Here is a 15651-nt window from a genome sequence, read left to right as displayed (position 1 = left end):
TCCTAAAGAAAATTAAAATTTTGTTATAGAACCATATACTCACAAAAATTCCTTGTTGATGTGCCTCTAATATGTATCACGCAATTCAAATTTTGTCAAAGATGAAGCTCATCTTGGTGCTTTAAAAATTCAATTAAGTTTGAATTCCTTCTTCCTTCAAGATTTTAAATTTCAATTCTATTTGAGTTTGAACTTTAAAAGTTGCAAACTCGGTTCTCTATACTCTCCTATCTCCTCTACCTTTATGCCAATTTTATAATTTGTATCCACGTTTGCTACCTCAATTGAGTGAAGTTGGAGAGGAAATCTATGAAAAAAATGTAAAACCGTTCGTAAAAACACAGAGGGAGGTAAAATAAATGGTTTGATAGTTGGGGAAGTCCGGATACCCAGTTTTGTGGTTGAATGACGAAAATTATTTTTGATTTTTGCGATAGTTGAGAAGGAAAAGTGGGCTTTTTTCTCCAATATAATAAAGCCGTCGTGGGCTTATCCACACGCGATTTGAATCCAGCCCAGCGGATTTGAATCCGCTAACGAAACAACAAAAGGGCCAGGCCCAGGCCCACTTGTCAGTCGCCATCATCTCACTGACAGAGTCTCAACTACCCCCACGGCGCGCCTCCGTCGTTTCGCTGCTCCGCCTCCACTCCACTCCACGCCACGCCACCGGTGGTGCATCGGGGAAGCATTGCCACGGGGGGCAGCGCCATGCCGGCGGACGGGAACAAGAAGGGCGTGCCTCCGCTGGGCTGGTGGCTCATGCTCGTCGGCTCCCTCCGCCTCGCCTCCGTCTGGTTCGGCTTCTTCGACATCTGGGCGCTCCGCGTCGCCGTCTTCTCCCAGGCGGAGAGTGAGTGCCCCCGGCCCTCTGCATCCCTCCATCTCCAACTCCGCCGCCTCCCTCCTTGTGTCTTGGCATTTGGCAGCCCAACGGGGTCTGTCTGTCTGTGATTCTTGACTCTTGAGTTGGTAGGTTGGTAGGTACATCACTAGATCTGATCGGGTGGAGATGAGGTGCGCTAATTTTACCCTGAGATCCGCACTTACAACTCGCTTGCTCCAATTCGCCATGCAAACTTGGGGTTCTTTGTGCATCTGTGGTCGTGGATTTATCGGATTGGTCTTCGAGACAAGGCGGCCAAGACCTCACGTTTGCTAAATGTCATCTTTTTACTAGTTTTTCGCGACCGGTCTTTTTACTAGTTTTCACTCACTCTATGGATAAGTCCAGGCTAATAATAGCAAGCAAGTAGTATTTCAAGATTGCAATTGGCATAGACGCATAGTTGAGACTGGTCTCACGAGGGCACTAATAACTGACGCCACCTCATTATGGGCTCTCCATAGGTCAGAAGCCATACTACAACAATATCTTAATTTCTGATTTGGTCAGGGTTAGATATTTGGTAGTTTTTTCCCCTTTTTGACAGAGTCTTGCATTGAAATCCTAAGAGGGTCAGAGGCCATGATTTTCCTAAGTGAAACATTGAATTTCACCCTGTCCATACAAATATTTTCTACTTCATATCTATTTACTGGACTCAGCACTTGTTATCACTGCTAAATCCAGCAGCATGGTGTTACTTTGTTATTTTGATGTAGAGCTTTGCAATCTTCATGCTGGCACAATACAAGTGAAGAAGAATTGTGCGATACCAGACATTGTGATTAGTACAAGAACAGTATTTATATGGGTAGTTCCATGTTGCCTGTTTTAAAAGCGCTGCGCTATGTAGTGTTATTATATAACCACGGTCAACTGCTGTTGCTTACTTATTAGGTAAAGAAGCAAATTAGAATCTGGAATTTTACACTGTGCCTAACCACTATAAAAAATTCTCCCTTATTTGTGGAACTCGGCTCATCTTGCTCAGCATTTCTTCTAGATTGATTTCATACGGAAGTCCTGCTACCTTGGCTGCACTGTCTTTCCTGTAGGCAGCTTTAGTTCATAACATTGTTTTGCAGCATCTCAAGGACAGCCCTGCTACTAATCACTTCCTGTTTATGTGACATGCTCAAGAAAATCCTCTATTTCTAGTCTGAGTAATGTTCCGTTACATGCAGTGACTGATGTACACGGCCGTACTTTTGGTGTCTGGACTCTTCTGACCTGCACGTTGTGCTTCCTTTGTGCACTCAACCTGGAAAATAGGCCTCTATATCTGGCCACCTTCCTGTCATTCATCTACGCTCTTGGTCATTTCCTAACGGAATACTTGATATACCATACCATGGCTGCGGCAAATCTGAGCACGGTTGGCTTCTTTGCAGGTACTAAATTTGCCTTCTGAATGTACCTTTATATTCATTTTGTCTTTGAAAAATTAGTCCCTCAGAGCCTAGCAATCAGCTTTTACTACCACACTCGTTACAGTTTGATTTATTATCTGGTGTTTTTCTCAAAATATTTGTTCGATTTAGCTTTTGGAGCTGCTGTAATGTTTTCCTGTGCAGTCTTGTAGTTAAAACTTGGATTTCATCAATATTATATTTTTGCATTTAAAAACAATGCAGTGGTGCATTTATTAGTTCCACCTTGCAATCGTGCAAATGGCCTCGGGAGCTCGTTGTGCTTGTCGCGTGTGTAGCTTAGCAGATGGCTAGAATAAGTGGCAATCATCAATCTAAAATCATGAACCAGTACCTTTTGTAATGCTCCATTTCAGTCTTGGTTATTTGTTTAGCCATTCTGATCGACACTCCATGTTTGTTTACATAGGAACGTCAATTGTATGGATGCTTCTTCAGTGGAATTCTCATGGTAACCCCCGTGGATCCCATGCTGTGAAGCAGTCATGAGGAGTGCTCGGGTTGTTAGCTTGATGTGGTCTGGGCTCTGGGGGGAAGAAGGATGCGTGAAGAAACCTTGCCAGAAAGGCTCCGTTGCCATTCATACTTCATTTGTCATCATGTTATTTCAGTTCATGAAACATTTGTCCTACTGATTAGAGTCTGGAAATTCGAAGGTTGTAAACTGTGTGCGTCTGAATCTTGTAGCCAAGAGCTGTAACATCCGGTTTGATGACATTCAGGCGTGCCTGGGAAACAGATAGCTGTTATTCTCAGATTATCACATGTCGAGAGCTGAGACGCCAATACGGGGATATTAGACAAAAAGAGATAGTGCAGTATCATGTACTGCTAGCTCTTGCATTTGTACGAGGCAAGGCATAAAGTTGCGTGTTGTTTTCTGTTGAAGATGGTTGATGCGGTCAGTCAGCCTTGGAAATCTCTTCTTGAATCGTTCAAAAAAAAAATCTCTTCTTGTAGCTGTAGGCTGTTGCCTTTCTTCTCCCCTTGATGGGCAATCAATGTTGAAGCTCTTTGTTTAGGTGAACTATTTGCACATCTATCGGATTACTCAGTCTAGCAGCAGGTATGTCCTGTTTTCGGGCATGGAAGCTTCTTGCGCAGAGTACCACCCTTCTGTAGCTTTCGCTAGCATCACGTCTCTTTCGCGGTCGCATCATCTCATCTGGAAGCGTACTGTAGCTTAAATAAGTGCCTCGTGCCTTTGCTCAACAACCTCTGCCATCACTAATGTGGCTCGTACGCTGTTTTTTATGTTCAGGATTCAGAGTTTCAGGCTTCATACTTTTCTATTTTTTGTTCTCTCTCTCTCAAAACATTTCACACTTCAGAATTATAATCTTGCCACTGTGGATTGCAATTGCATCTTGACTAAAAATATGCTACGGCGCATACTAGGATTAAGGTCGATTAAGAAATCTTGGTATTTCGATGTTGTAGGCTACGGCTCCAAATTTAGAAGAGAGGATTGGGAAACTGGCACCAGCTCATGCTGTGGCTGGAAAAATATCTCCTTATTTTGTTCAGAGGTAATAAAATGTGCTTTCCGAGATGCTGTTGTCTGATAACGTGTTGTGCTCCTTCGTCAGCAAGTAATGTTTATTTTGTATGTGCGCGCGCACATCTGAATTCGCAACATAAAAGGCTGGATAATAATGTAAACGAACTGCAGTAACGTTATGTTCATTGTTTACACATGACACCAACTTGTCAGATTCAGACATACTTATATGTTGTAGCAGATTTCAGTTTGCAAGCAGCTGTCTAGTTATTCAGTGGTCAGGGGACAACCCCAATAGCCTTGCAGGTACTTCTGTTCGTCCCAATTTTTGGCATTCAAGTCTCTATATTATTACATTCTAATGTTGGTGTGTGTTCAGATAAAAGCATGACCTAAATTGGGCATATGTTAAGACTGCTTGCAAACTGCAAACTCAAAATATGCTTTCGGCTTCCATATGTGTGATTATGCAGGCTTAAGTTTGAGCAATCCTGGTGATCTAGCAATCAGTCTAGGGACAAGTGATACAGTAATCATCTACCACCCATGTTTTATAAATTTGTTATTGACTTATTTCCCATGAGAGAGATTCTACAAATAAAGGAAATACATGGTGAAGTACATGCTATGACCTGGTTGCAAACTGAACCTTACTTCTACTACAGTGGATCAGTTAGTAAAATAACCCTGGAAAATGTTCTCCTTATGCAACGTTGTCCCACTCTATCTAGTTCTCTATTAACCACTGGTGCTGATTGTGGTGCCTCATGGCCCTTTCAGGTTTTTGGGGTCACTGATTCACCAGAACCAACCCTGGAGGGAAACATCTTTCCTAACCCAGTTGATCCCAAGACCTACATGGTTTTGCTTTGCTATAAAAATGGATCTCTGACACGAGAAGGTATGGTTAGCACTTAGCAAATGACTTCTGTTGCGCTCTTCCCATTTACTAAATGCATACATTTTGTACAGACCTTCGCAATCGTTATGCTGAGAGATCTTGGGATATGTTCAATAGGTTGCTTGAAGAAACAGCCCCCTTGAACGGTATACCAATCTACTATAGCTTCATCGTTTATTTGTTAAAATGTGGGCTTATGTTATAGAATGAACATTGGAGAGTATGATGGAGAGCTGAGACTGCTTGGCTTAGAAACCGCAGGATAACAACATATTTCAACCACTCATTTACATCCTTGCAATAATTGGAAACTCAGTCCGAGTCATGCTAGGATCCTGACATGGCTAAGGCGGTTACTACATAAAGCTTGCCTTTCCTAAGCTTCATGATAGATGCTTGCATAGTTGCATTGACCACACAAAAGTAACTTTCCTGAAGATTCCTGACCTTATGTTTTTCTTCTTCTGCAGGAGGGAAGTTGGGATTTTACTACAAGGAACATGAGATTCTCCCACCACTTCCAGGTTAGTTTTGGCCTTACATCTTTCTTCCCCCTTTGGCAATTCAATCTTCATCTCCTTGCTCATTTAGATGCTCATCTATACACAGTTGGATTTCACCGGTACGTTGTCAAGAACTTGACTAGCGGATCTTTAGATGAGATGGTAGAAGAAGTTGGCGAGTTTGATCCTCCTTCAGAGGTTTGAAGACCTCAAAACCTGCGAATCAAACTGTTTGGCATGCTAAACTTTCTTGAGGTAGATTAATTAACATCCCTGATTTTAGGTGCGTGCAATAATTGAAGGGCAGTTCCTGTCCATGAGGGGCCATGCTGAGCAATGTGGACTGCCAGTACCTCCAAAGCGGATTATAGCAACTGGTGGCGCGTCCTCAAACCCAACAATTCTCAAGATAATGGCATCTATTTTTGGTTGTCCAGTGTACACTTCCCAAAGATCAGGTATGCCCGCACAGGACATATACTGATGTGCACCGCTTACATATTAATATGATTACTCCTAAAACAACATGATACATTATTTATAACTAATCTAGTTGCTGTGAATGCTTCCGCTTTTCTTATTCTAGAGAATGCTAAATCATTTCTGAGAAAATGTAATTAATATACATTTTAATTCTGATACTTGTTTATACCATTCATTCAATCAATACAGACTCTGCATCTCTGGGTGCTGCTCTGCGAGCAGCCCATGGGTAGCTTTGTAATGAGCAAGATGAGTTTGTGCCATTCTCATCTGTGTACTCTGGAAGAATTGATAGAACATCACTAAGCATGAAGTTGGCTGTTCCTTTTGGGGGAGTGCGAGGGAGACATTGAGCTTCTCAACAACTATACATTGTTGGTTAGGAAGAGGCTGGAGATTGAGCAGAAGCTCATGGAAAGGTACAGTTCTTAGTGGCGCATGTGGCCTCTTAAGTTATAGGATGTGTTGAGGATCCTACAAATTAAATGTATTCTGTCCATTTTCATGAATTAACACCACTTACATGTCATGCAAAAGTCAGATGTGTCGAGGATCCTACATATTCATCACTCAAAAGTCAGAATGCTGAGCCGACACTCTGACATGATTGTAGCAGGCTTGGTTCATCCATCGGGAAATATAATGATTGAGCAGGCGCGCTGTTGGTATTTCATAGCAACATTACTAAGGAACTTAATCCCTAGCAATGGTGCCAGAAATATAATGGTAATTCTCGCGGTTTCACTGACACGTGGGTCCCACACTGCCACGTTGGACAAAAATCGGGATCAAAATCGACGACCCGGTTTTAATTTGTAAGCTGAGGATGACATATAGTATCTGGTTTTATTTACGGTTGGGGATGATTTTGTAATCAACTTTTTTTCTTCAAAAAAAAGAAAGAAAGCAACATATTAATTAATGGGCTCAGTCTGCTGTTGCAATTCCAGCCCACATTGCCCAACACAGCCAGAAGCGGCGCCGCACCACTCGTCCTCTCCAAAATCTCCGCCGCCGCCGCCGACGTAAGATGTCGTTCCGTGCGCGGGAGATGTACAAGAAGGTGGTGCGGCGCGTGGGCGGCGAGGGGAAGCTGCCGGCGGAGCTGATGCTGATGGCGAACATGCTGCCCGACAGCAAGGTCGTCATGGGGAGGGCCAAGCGCGGCATCTACGCCGGCCGCCACATCCAGTTCGGCAACAAGGTCTCCGAGGACGGTGGCAACAAGTAATCCATCTCTTCTCCCGTGCCCTACTCGTCGTCGGATCTATGCGCCTAGATACTACTGTAAGGTTCAGTTCGTCGATCGGGTTACAACCGTATGATTGTATATTTCGAAATCAGATTTGGTTTGATTATGGAGATACTTGTTCAGGGGAGCAAGACTCAAATTCTCAATGCTTGACTAGTTTCGCCCATCGCACTGTTTTGGGTTGTTTGCGTGTCTAATTGGTTTGCTCCTAGTTACTGACTCTGAGCGTCGGATGAGTTGAGGGATCAATTTGGGTTTGTTTGGCCTCCATTTCGGATTGGCCTTAGTAGTTTGTACCAAGATTAATAGAGTTTTTCATGTTTCGAATGCTCAAACCTACACAATTTGCTACAGTAAGGACACCCCCCCCTCCCCCCAACCCACACACATAATCTTTTTGCTAGTGTAAATGCTTATGTTCGGCTGGCTGGTGCTGATTTGCTGTGAGAGAAAAGTACTGTTGGCTGGCTGGTGTTGATTTGGTATGAGAGAAAAATGTTGTTTGCTGGTTGTCAGCAGAACAGAATCGCATGTTGCTTACTTGTTTCATCCATTCACTGTTGTGCAATTTTGGTTCCTTGATGATAATTTTTCAAACGTCAATTATCAATTGCCTTTAGAATGAGAGAAATGACGATGCACAAATCTTGCAAATCTCACCATCTATACTTCCTCAACTGCCACCACCATGGCAAAGCTGTCTGCATGGTTTTTCATGAGTCGATGTGTAAGCTCAAGACATAATGCAAACCCGCTTAGTTAACAATGCCAATAACCCTCTAGGCTTGCATCCTTCCATCCCTATAACTCATTTTTAGTGTGTGGAGCCGCATTCTGGATCCCTTTAAGAAGAAAGGATTGTTTTCTTACTACTGTAAATGTGTAATTGTGCATTTTTCACACTTTAAAATCTCCTTGAAATTTGAAGATACTTCGTTTTAAATTTCCATAAGGCATGAGCCTTTCATAACCCCAAAAAAAAAATATTTCTCTTGGTTTCCCCCTAGTAGTTTTGAGCATGTCTTTTTTTTTCCAGGTCAAGGCGATCATGGAAGCCAAATGTTCAGGAGAAGCGTCTTTTTAGCTATATTCATGACCGGCACATCAGGGTCAAGGTAACCACCCATGCACTCCGGTGCATTGACAAAGCTGGTGGGATAGACGAATACCTCCTGAAGACACCTTACAACAAAATGGATACTGAGATGGGGATAGTCTGGAAGGCAAAGATTGAGAAGATGTATTCACAGCTAGCTGAAATGGAGGTAGGCTTCTTCCCTCCCGAGGAAGAGGCTGAGATCGAACAGGGTTTTGAGGAGGTTCGAGCTGCCAAGAGAGAGCACCGCAGGGAAGCAAGAAGAGCTTTGGCTGCTTCTGATGTTGCAGTGAAGTCCTAGCTTGGACCTGTCTGTTCGTCATGATTGGTAAATGTGATTATATATCCTCTTTTTCATAAATCAGCATCACTTGTGTGCAATATGTTGCACTCTATTTGTTTGGCCAACAGGTCACTCTTTAATAAATCAACTTCTTTTGGAACCTTGGTGATAACTGCTAGTGTGAAGTTCTACTTATGCCTGAAGGTTTAGTGGATATGCTAATTTATCTTTGCTTCATTGCTGATCAATGTGAAACCTCTCCATGACAAGGTGTTACCTTTAGTGGAGGACAAAAGTTTGTATATATTAAAAATATACCATATTATTGAAATATGTTTTGTGCTTAATATAACAATACAATTTTCGCCCATAAATATATGATAATTTAAGAGTTATCAATGGTCAAAGATGGAACAACACTAGTCAATAGTGTTGTTCCATATATTATTTATAATATGATTACTCCTAAAACAACATGATATATTATTTATAAATAATCTAGTTGCTGTGAATGCTTCCCCTTTTCTTATTCTAGGGAATGCTAAATCATTTCTGAGAAAATGTAATTAATATACATTTTAATTCTGATACTTGTTTATACCATTCATTCAATCAATACAGACTCTACATCTCTGGGTGCTGCTCTGCGAGCATCCCATGGGTGGCTCTGTAATCAGCAAGATGAGTTTGTGCCATTCTCATCTGTGTACTCTGGAAGAATTGATAGAACATCACTAAGCATGAAGTTGGCTGTTCCTTTTGGGGAGTGCGAGGGGGACATTGAGCTTCTGAACAACTATACATTGTTGGTTAGGAAGAGGCTGGAGATTGAGCAGAAGCTCATCGAAAGGTTCAGACGACGAGAACTAAGTGGTTTCTAGGTAATTTTTTTTTCTAGGTAAAACCTCTCTGCTAAAATACTTTTGGTAGCAGTAATGACAAATTGAACGGGCTACTCTTATACGTATCTGCAGCTATACAATACCTGCAGAAATTAGACATCGACCATTACAATGTCACCACAAAGAAAATATCCATTAACCTATAAGGACTGGATCCATAATTAGCTGAGAATATTTCTTGACTTTTCCTGGTTTGTTTTTTTGGGTTAATTTTGAATCTCATCTAGCCCTTTTTTGTTCTTTTTGACAGTCTTGCACTGTTGCAGGTTGAGCACTATCCTTGGTACAGTTCTTAGTGGCTCTTAAGTTATAGGATGTGTTGAGGATCCTACAGATGTATTCAGTCCATTTTCATGAATTAACACCACTTACATGTCATGCAAAAGTCAGATGTGTCGAGGATCCTACATATTCATCACTCAAAAGTCAGAATGCTAAGATGACACTGTGACATGATTGTAGCAGGCTTGGTTCATCGATCGGGAAATGCAAATGTCATGCATGTTATGCTGGTGAATGGCATCCTACTCAACATGGTGAGGCTATAACAAGGATGGCCACCGAATTTGCAAAATCTAGTTGTCAGCTACTACTGCTATTACCACAGCAACCATGCACTGCTCCCACTTGTAAATTAGTGGATTCCTATTGCCACTACACCTGGCCTGACTTCCTATGCAGAATGGGCACTTTGTACGGCTGACGAAAGGAAGGCTTATGCTCTCCTAGATGGCTAGATGCCTATGCCACAGTTCGCTCGCAAAATGACAAGATCGTATTTCTTTTTCACTTTGCAAAATTGCTCTTGCTCTGAGTGCTTTTTTTTCTGATTTGGCAAATATTTCTTTTTTCCACTACAAATCTTTTTGCTGCTTAAGTGCTAAATATATGTGCCATATAAATATATTATAACAGCAATCCATGATGGTATGAACCTAAGCTTCAGAGAGTAAGGTCTGAAACTTAAATGTCGTTATGCTTTATGTTTCTACAAAGAGTGGAAAAGAATATCCTTTTGAAAATATTAGAATGGCTCGAATAAACTGAAATATGTTATACGCACAGTTTAGTAAAAAAAGGAAAAGGAAAAACGGTCCTTTGGGGACTTTTTTTTTCATTATTGTGACTCAATGTATCAAAGAAAGGAATTGCAGTAACATTTGGAAATGGGGATTGAATCCTACCAAAATACTTGAAAACGAAATTGTGAAAGCAACTACAAGTATTATGATACATACTGTAATTTGCAGATAGAATAAAATATTAAAAATGCACGTCTTTTTTTTTTTGCTTTGCACTTTAATGCTTTACCAGATTTCCCATGAAATGGCACTTGACAGTAAAGTGCCTCTTCGTAATCAAAAGCATAATCGATGTTTTTGTTTGTTTCAATTCCGAAAATAAGAAATAAGATACCATGTGTCACACTCACATGAAGTGAACCATATTCTATATGATGTTTAGGACAATAGAACAAGTCAATTACCCTATGTTCTTAAATATATAAACTGTTGACTTTTTACTTGAACTTTGACCAACAATATTTATTTAATAAATTGATTAAATAAAGTAACTAGTACCAATACATCTATTCTCAAAAATGCTGATCCAATGACTCAGATTGAAGTTTTCATAGTTTGCACGGAGAGGTTGGTTTGCATCTGATACGTTCCATTTTCTATTTGCATAAATATTTGTATAAAAGATGAATAGCGAAACGAATGAAAAAAAAATCAATAGTATTATTTACTTAAGAATAGTTTTTTATTTTTTTTGCAAGTAATAGTAGTTTTTCTTTAACTAATTAGATTGCCCTAAACATTATATATTTAAAAATGGAGGTGGGTATACGAAAAGCTTTGCTTTAATTCATAAGGTGTAAAGAACTGAAGATGCTCAAATGTCATCAGGAAGAAAAGTTCCCCTGTTTTTTTCTTATTCTTGATTAAATTTCCAAAGAAAATAATATGTCACCAGGCTCAGCACTGATTTTGACACGTGGACAGTATTATTCTAGTAACAGAGTGCCCCCGTGGAACTACCAATTAAAGAAGAATTGTGCTTTAGTTACTTTTGATAGGCTGAGTCAACCTCCATGGCACTCGTACAGTCGTACTACGCTAATCATTTCCTCCTATCACGCAGTGTACTCGCAGCCACGTCACCATCCGGGCCCACAAACAGAATCCAGCTGACTTTACTTTCAAGTGGGAAATGTACATTGCACTCGCAGCCAAAGCCTTCTTTCACGAAGCAAAAAAAAAAATCCTTTAACGGAAAAGAGAGAGAGAGAGAGAGAGAGAGAGAGAGAGAGAGAGAGAGAGAGAGAGAGAGAGAGAGAGAGAGAGAGAGAGAGAGAGAGGCAAAAAAAGAGGATGGAATAAAAGAAGTGAAAACAGCTGCAAAAATCCTCTCATCATCTAGCTAGCAGCCCTATTCCTTGGCATCACTCTCACAAAAACAAAAGCTTGCACAAGAGAGAAAAAGTTGTCGAGAAAAAGAAAGCTAAGGCTCCATTGATCCAAAGAGAAAGGAACATTTCAAAGTAGAATGTGCCAATATATTTGCATTGCTTGCTTCCATCCATATATGATACAATTTTTTTTCTCTCCTCTGGTCCACTGGGAGCATCAGATTCTGCTTAAACACCAAGCAGTGTATGTATACTACTACTTGAGGAGGAGGACCCAATGCGATAAAGCTGCCTGCCTGCCTTGCCTAGAGCTCTAGCTAGCTAATATCCTACTTACACATATGTATATATAATATAATATATATATATATATATATATATCTCTCGTACTGCAAGAGTAATCTTTGCTACTTGCATTGCATGCCTGTGTAAAAGGAAACAACATCATCCTCTGATCAATTAGTATTATTATAAGGGATAGTTGGGTGCTTAATTAGTACTAATTAATTAATAATGTTGTTGCATATTTAATTGCCTGATGATCCATCAGCAGCTCACCTCACCCCACCTGGTTGGATCTTTGTTTAATCATCGATCGATCGACCACAAGCTATGCTGCTATGCTTGACACGCACGTTGCTTGAATTCGTTCCTGCGGCTATGGACTAGTAGTAGCTGCAGGTAGCTTGATGATGGGCTGCTGGCCGGCGGCGTCGTACTTGTTGCTGTCCTTGTTCTTGTCCTTGGGGGGGCCGGCCTCGGCGAGCATCTGGACGACGTCGGCCATGGTGGGGCGGAGGCCCGGGATGCTGCGGGTGCACCGCACGGCGACGCGCAGCGCCTGCACCATCTCCTCCTTGTAGGGGCTCCACGCCAGGCGCTTGTCCAGCGCGTCCGCCTCGGCGCCGGCGGCCACCTTGCCGGAGACCCAGTGCACGATGTCCCGCGTGTCCCCGAACTCCGGCTCGATGGGCTTCCTCCCCGTGGCCAGCTCCATGAGCACCACGCCGAAGCTGTAGACGTCGCACTTGGTCGTGGCCTTGGACGAGTAGGCGTACTCGGGCGCGAGGTAGCCGTAGGTCCCGGCGATGGTGGTGGTGGTGGTGGACGCCGCGTCCCGGCCGCCGCCGCCGCGCGCCAGGTGGAGCACCTTGGCGATGCCGAAGTCGGCGACCTTGGGCTCGAAGTCTGCGTCGAGGAGGATGTTGGAGGACTTGATGTCGCGGTGGACGATGGGGAAGAGGAGGTCGTGGTGGAGGTAGGCGAGGCCCTGCGCCACGCCCAGCGCCACGCGGTGGCGCGTCGGCCAGTCCAGCAGCAGGAAGCAGCCGTGCAGCGCCTCCCAGAGGTTGCCGTTGGGCATGTACTCGTACACCAGCAGGTTGCTGTCGGCGCCGGAGTAGCAGCAGTAGAGCTTGACGATGTTCTTGTGCCGGATGCTGCCCAGCGTCTCCACCTCCGTGCGGAGCTCGCGGTCGCCGAGCCACCCACTCGTGGTGGTCGTCGTCGTCGTCGCCACCTCGTGCTGCTTGCTCGACACCCACAGCTTCTTCACCGCCACCAGCTCGCCGCTGCTGAGCTCGATCTTGTACACCGTGCCAGAGCCGCCGTGCCCCACGATGTTCTTGTCGATGAGCTCCTCCAGGATCTCGTGCTGGTCGAAGCTCAGCTTGTGGAAGCTCGTCACGTCGTAGGACGAGCCCGACGCCGGCGACGCCGGCGCGCCGTCGTGCTCCGCGCCCTGCCGCAGCGCCCGCAGCACCCCCCACCGCCGCGCCAGCGCCAGCGCCGCCGCCACGCACACCAGCGCGCACACGCCCACCACCCACACGTCGTTCCCCCGCCGCAGCACGCCGGGGCGCCGCGGGCACAGCGGCAGCGCCGGCTCCGTCTGGTTCAGCCGGAACGCCACGCACAGCCCCGGGTTGCCCGCCACGCTCTCCAGCAGGCCCTCCTTGATGAGCGGCGCCGGCACCGGGCCCGACAGGTTGTTGTTGGAGAAGTCGAGCGAGTTGGGCAGCAGCGCGCACAGCGCCTCCGGGATGGCACCGGACAGCGCGTTGTCCGACAGGTTGAGCACGTTGAGGCTGCGCAGCCCGGCGAGCGACGCCGGGATGGCGCCGCTCAGCCGGTTGCCCTGCAGGGACAGCTGGTTCAGCCGCGCCAGCCGCCCCACCGCCTCCGGGATCGGCCCGCCGATGAGGTTGCCGCTCAGGTCCATCTTCACCAGCGCCGAGGCGCCGGCGATCTCCGGCGGGAGCTCGCCGGAGATCCGGTTGTTGGACGCGAACAGCGACGTCAGGTTGGCGGCGCGCGCCACCGCCGCGGGCACCGGCCCCGTCAGGTGGTTGTAGGAGAGGTCGACAATGGAGGCGTGCGGGAGGCCGAAGATGCCCGGCGGCACGTCGCCCTCCAGGTGGTTGCTGCTCACCCGGAACCGGAGCAGCGGCGTGCACTCGGCGTAGGCCGCCGGGATGGGGCCCGTCAGGAGGTTGCTCAGCACCAGGATGTACTGGAGCTGCCCGCCGGCGCAGGCGTACGGCGGCAGCGGCCCCGTCAGCTGGTTCTCCGACACCTCCAGCACGTTCAGGGCCGAGTAGCGGCCGAGGTCGCCGGGGATCTCGCCGGTAAGCCGGTTGCGGTACACGGAGAGGATGCGCAGCTGCGTGGAGTTGCCGAGCACGGCGGGGATGGGCCCGGTGAGCTCGTTGGTGTACAGCTGGAGCACGCGCAGGTTGGGCAGCACGCACAGGGACTCGGGGATGCCGCCGGTGAGCCGGTTCTCCGACAGGTCGATGTCGGTGAGCTCCGTGAGGTTGCCGAGCTCGTCGGGGACGACGCCCTCCAGCTGGTTGTAGTAGAGCTCTAGGAACTGCAGCTTGGGGAGGCGCGCCAGCGACACGGGGATGCTGCCGGTGAGGAAGTTGCCGCTGAGCTCCAGGTCGGTGAGCGACGTCATGTTGCCGAACCAGGCCGGGATGCCGCCGCGCATGGACGTGGTGGAGAGGATGAGCACGCGGATGCGGCGGAGCGCCATGAACGACGACTCGGGCGGCCGCCAGACGTCGAACCCGGGGTTCTCGTTGAGGTTGACGACCTCGAGGGTGGTGACGTTGGCGATGGACGCCGGGAACGCGCCGGTGAAGAGGTTGTTGGACATGTCGAGCACCCGCAGCGCCCGCATCGGGGACAGGTCCGGCACGGCGCCGGACACGCCGGAGTAGCTCACGTTGAGCACCTCGAGGGCGGTGCAGTTGAGCAGGCCCGCCGGGAAGCCGCCGCGGACGTCGTTGTACGCCATCCGGAGCTCCCGGAGCGCAGGGAGCGCGGCGCAGACGCCCGGCGGGAGCCGGCCGGACAGCCGCCACGACGTGACGTCGATGCCCGTCACGTTGCCGCCCCGGTCGCACGTGACGCCCTGGAACCTGCAGTAGTCCGGCGCCGGCGAGGAGAATTCCCACCGCGACATGCCCGGCCCGGGGAACTGCTCCTTCATCCTGGCCAGGTAGGCGGCCTGCGCGTCCAATGCCGCCGCGCCGCCATCGCCGACGGCCAAGAAGAGGAAGAGAATAAACCAGAAGAGCAAGGGTGAGAGGAACACCATAGCGCACCAGCTGCTGCTAAGAAACCTTCTTCTTCTTCTTCTTCTTCTTCTTCTTCTTCTTCTTCTTCTATCTGCGTGTTGAGTTGATGAGCTTGGAAGAAATTAGAGCAGCAATCTTAGCTTATTATTGCACACCAGTAGTAGTGTCGTTGCTGTTGTTGCAGTGGGATGGAATGGAATGGTGAGGAGGCGCTATCAGGAAGGGAGGGAGTATATAAGTGGAGTGGGAATCTGTGGAGGGAATTGGAATTGGTGAATGGTGATCGATGATATAAAGGAGACGAAGGAGAGATGCATGGCTTTTGCTGTTGGGGATATATGCCCAGCCCCAGCTCCTCCTCCTGCTGCTGCTCATCACCAATCACAACCAAACAGACTGACAGCTGCAGAGTGTGCA

The 15651-nt window shown here is 46.4% G+C and overlaps 4 protein-coding genes across 5 annotated transcripts; 3 read left to right on the top strand and 1 right to left on the bottom strand.

The window, feature by feature from the left end:
* The first annotated feature begins 578 nt into the window (after nt 1-578).
* On the top strand, nt 579-3235 carry LOC120700233 (ergosterol biosynthetic protein 28-like). The gene is made up of 3 exons (XM_039984456.1): nt 579-853; nt 2071-2277; nt 2726-3235. The coding sequence occupies exons 1-3, from the start codon at nt 712-714 to the stop codon at nt 2803-2805; spliced, it is 429 nt and encodes a 142-aa protein (XP_039840390.1). The 5' UTR covers nt 579-711; the 3' UTR covers nt 2806-3235.
* Nucleotides 3236-3972: 737 nt separating this feature from the next.
* On the top strand, nt 3973-10036 carry LOC120700234 (xylulose kinase 2-like). The gene is made up of 9 exons (XM_039984457.1): nt 3973-4123; nt 4291-4346; nt 4598-4718; nt 4790-4864; nt 5189-5242; nt 5328-5419; nt 5505-5679; nt 8957-9216; nt 9488-10036. Exons 3-8 carry the CDS (start codon nt 4676-4678, stop codon nt 9214-9216), a joined length of 699 nt encoding a protein of 232 aa, XP_039840391.1. The 5' UTR covers nt 3973-4123; nt 4291-4346; nt 4598-4675; the 3' UTR covers nt 9488-10036.
* Nucleotides 6107-8507, top strand: LOC120700232 (54S ribosomal protein L24, mitochondrial-like). The gene is made up of 3 exons (XM_039984455.1): nt 6107-6123; nt 6655-6931; nt 7993-8507. Exons 2-3 carry the CDS (start codon nt 6735-6737, stop codon nt 8351-8353), a joined length of 558 nt encoding a protein of 185 aa, XP_039840389.1. The 5' UTR covers nt 6107-6123; nt 6655-6734; the 3' UTR covers nt 8354-8507.
* Nucleotides 10037-11775: 1739 nt separating the features above from the next.
* Nucleotides 11776-15651, bottom strand: LOC120700231 (receptor protein-tyrosine kinase CEPR1-like). Of its 2 annotated transcripts, XR_005685810.1 has the most exons (2): nt 12219-15651; nt 12018-12074 (listed from the first exon to the last, which is right to left on the bottom strand). XR_005685810.1 is itself a non-coding variant. In XM_039984454.1 (1 exon), exon 1 carries the CDS (start codon nt 15252-15254, stop codon nt 12309-12311), a length of 2946 nt encoding a protein of 981 aa, XP_039840388.1. In that variant the 5' UTR covers nt 15255-15650; the 3' UTR covers nt 11776-12308. The 2 variants fall into 2 exon arrangements, 1 of the variants encoding a protein (XP_039840388.1); XM_039984454.1 differs by having other exon boundaries at nt 11776-15650.

This window comes from Panicum virgatum, chromosome 3K, assembly GCF_016808335.1.
Source record: "Panicum virgatum strain AP13 chromosome 3K, P.virgatum_v5, whole genome shotgun sequence".
NCBI lineage: Eukaryota > Viridiplantae > Streptophyta > Magnoliopsida > Poales > Poaceae > Panicum > Panicum virgatum.
The sequence above is the reverse complement of the archived record's forward strand: the minus strand, read 5'-3'. Positions and strand labels throughout refer to the sequence as shown.

Coding starts and splice junctions, on each gene's coding strand:
- LOC120700233 (XM_039984456.1), top strand. CDS start 712: ATGCCGGCGGACGGGAACAAGAAGGGCGTGCCTCCGCTGGGCTGGTGG. Junction 854..2,070: donor CGTCTTCTCCCAGGCGGAGA/GTGAGTGCCCCC, acceptor CGTTACATGCAG/TGACTGATGTACACGGCCGT. Junction 2,278..2,725: donor CACGGTTGGCTTCTTTGCAG/GTACTAAATTTG, acceptor TTGTTTACATAG/GAACGTCAATTGTATGGATG.
- LOC120700234 (XM_039984457.1), top strand. CDS start 4,676: ATGGTTTTGCTTTGCTATAAAAATGGATCTCTGACACGAGAAG. Junction 4,719..4,789: donor TGGATCTCTGACACGAGAAG/GTATGGTTAGCA, acceptor CATTTTGTACAG/ACCTTCGCAATCGTTATGCT. Junction 5,243..5,327: donor GATTCTCCCACCACTTCCAG/GTTAGTTTTGGC, acceptor ATCTATACACAG/TTGGATTTCACCGGTACGTT.
- LOC120700232 (XM_039984455.1), top strand. CDS start 6,735: ATGTCGTTCCGTGCGCGGGAGATGTACAAGAAGGTGGTGCGGCGCGTG. Junction 6,932..7,992: donor TCCGAGGACGGTGGCAACAA/GTAATCCATCTC, acceptor TTTTTTTTCCAG/GTCAAGGCGATCATGGAAGC.
- LOC120700231 (XM_039984454.1), bottom strand. CDS start 15,254: ATGGTGTTCCTCTCACCCTTGCTCTTCTGGTTTATTCTCTTCCTCTTC.